This window comes from Pterocles gutturalis, unplaced genomic scaffold, assembly GCF_000699245.1.
Source record: "Pterocles gutturalis isolate BGI_N339 unplaced genomic scaffold, ASM69924v1 C12076739, whole genome shotgun sequence".
NCBI classification, from domain to species: domain Eukaryota; kingdom Metazoa; phylum Chordata; class Aves; order Pterocliformes; family Pteroclidae; genus Pterocles; species Pterocles gutturalis.
This window is the reverse complement of record NW_010155477.1, coordinates 1-2,267: the sequence shown is the minus strand read 5'-3', so window position 1 is coordinate 2,267 and position 2,267 is coordinate 1. Positions and strand designations below refer to the sequence as shown.

Genomic DNA, 2,267 nt, shown 5'->3' with positions numbered 1-2,267 from the left:
ACGGGAGCTCTCCTCCGGGCTGCCTGCTCCCTCCCAGCTGCTCCCGGTTATCCTGGGATTCGATACCGTCCCTCTTGGGCCAGACCGCTGCAGCCTGAGAAGCCTGATAAGGCTGAATCTCAGACGGGCTCCTAGGCAGGCCCGGTGGCTCAGTCAGTGATCTGAGGGTGTGAATTCTGGCATCATGCACAGTTTTAAGGCCCTTATCTCCAGCCGTGTGCTCTTTGCCCCGTGCAGCAGCAGTGCTGTGCGGGCAGGAGGACCCGTCTCACTGCGGCACAGACACAATCTTAGTTGCTAAAGCTGAGAGACAAGCCGGGGGGACCCCTGCAGTGGGCACTGCTGTGCCACCCATCTGGATTGCAGTGCCTAAGCCTCGGGAGGGTGCAGAGGGTGAGCTGCCTGGGACAGCACACAGCTGCGCTGGTTAAAGTTGGTACCTAAAGCCAGTTTGCATCAGGAGAGGGAAGGCGAGATGTGCCATAACCGCTTGTTCTCTTACGGCAGTACATAGCTGTGCACATCGTACCTGATCAGATGATGTCCTTCGGAGGCTCCACTGATCCCTGTGCGCTCTGCAGCCTTTACAGCATCGGCAAAATAGGAGGGCAGCAGAACAAGACTTACACCAAGCTCCTGTGTGACCTGATCTCTAAGCACTTGCATGTATCTGCAGACAGGTGAGGCTGGGGTGTGATGTTATTAACCTTGGGTCTCTGAAGCTGCTTTGAAAAGTTCATTTGAAAATACAAAAAAGCCAGGAACAAGTTCATGTGTTTGAGAAAATACAAAGTGATCGTTTGCAGCATTTTCATGTCCAGTGAAGAGTTTGATGCTTACATCTTTCCCTTGAGAGTCCTGTGTTAAATGGTTTTGTGTTCTCAGAGTAGGGAAAAATCCCAGAGGGGTGATGTCTTGTCCTCTGGTGATGGGAGGCTGAAAGCATCAGGGAGGAGCAGTAACAGGCTGGAGCTGAAAGATAAAGTAGAAACCAGCAGGCTGTGAATAGCTCCCTCACAGGCTGCGGAGCCTTGGGAGAGTGTCTGCGTGCAATGGTGAAGGATGGGAAGAACCTGCTGCCACTGATGTGCTGGGGTTGGAAGGGAGAAGCACAGAACCAGCCCCGAGGGCCTGCTTGGCTTTCATAAGGCTGCCTGGCTGACATGTGTGAAGGGCTGCAGTGCTCGGAAACAAAGGGTTTTCATCTCCGGAAATTCTTGACAGGCTGCTAACCAAAAGCTGTCTGGTGTCTGAACAGACCCTGACTGAAGAAGAGTTTGTATTTAAAAAAAATTAAAAAGTACAATTCCAGATACTCCAAGGAATATTGACAGTTGGAGGCTCTGCCAGAGAAGTTAGATTTCAGTAAAAAATGAAGCTTGAGATTTCCTCTGGGGAACAGAAAGCACTGTCCCCTGTCCTGTCTCATTACTTATGAGTTACTGGTATTAAATGAGTTAATAAAATTATTGTTTCTGTGTTCCTGTGCCTCTTCTGCAGGGTGTACATCAACTACTTTGACATGAATGCTGCCAATGTGGGCTGGAACGGCTCCACCTTTGCGTAGAGCTCTCCCGCCTGTCTGAAGAGGCTGCTCCTGGACCTACCCTCACCCTGCCCCTTAGCAGAGACCACCGCACAGATGCCCCTGTGTTGCATTTTGTGCACTCTCACAGATTGATGTCTCCTTGCTAGTGTGTTTAAATATTGCTGCTTCAACATTCCTCTGTTTTCTCTGTGTAGAAAACAAATAAAGATTTAGAAGTAAGCTGTCTGGTGTAGGCTTTGGCATGGTGGGGATGGAGGTGGGCCATCGGCAACGTATCATTTTCACTCAGATTGCTAAAGCAAACAACAGGAACACTTAGGGTCTGTTTCTCTTTCTCAGATGTGGTATTTCCAGGACAGTTCGACTGAGTGGCAGGTCAGTGTTCCAGGGTGATTTGTACCTTGCTGGGCTCCAGTGGCTGTAGAAGAAGCTTCAGGGCTTCTTGTCGCTCTGAGTTGGGGTATTTTTTTGGCTGTGTCCTCCATTGCCACAGCAGAAGCTGCCCTTAGACCAGTCTGGTGCTTGCCGCCTCAGGCAGCTATTCCTCTAACACCGTGCTGCCACCTGAGGGCAAGGAAGGAGCGAGTCGCAATGCTGCCATTACCCCCGCTGAGGCCGGCTCCTCTCGGGCGGGCAGGGTGCCGCTGGGCGCTGTGGAGCTGTGCTCAGTCCCCAGGGGTGCTGCGCCCTCGGTGGGGGCCGCGGCGGCCGAGCGCTC

At 52.1% G+C, this 2,267-nt stretch overlaps 1 protein-coding gene across 1 annotated transcript; it reads left to right on the top strand.

Moving 5' to 3' along the window:
• Positions 1-492: 492 nt before the first annotated feature.
• Positions 493-1,764, top strand: LOC104460580 (macrophage migration inhibitory factor; the record flags this gene model as incomplete). Its single annotated transcript, XM_010086246.1, has 2 exons — positions 493-680; positions 1,501-1,764. Coding segments are annotated over 2 exons (255 nt in total), but the record flags the coding sequence as incomplete, so codon positions are not given.
• Between the last annotated feature and the right edge of the window lie 503 nt (positions 1,765-2,267).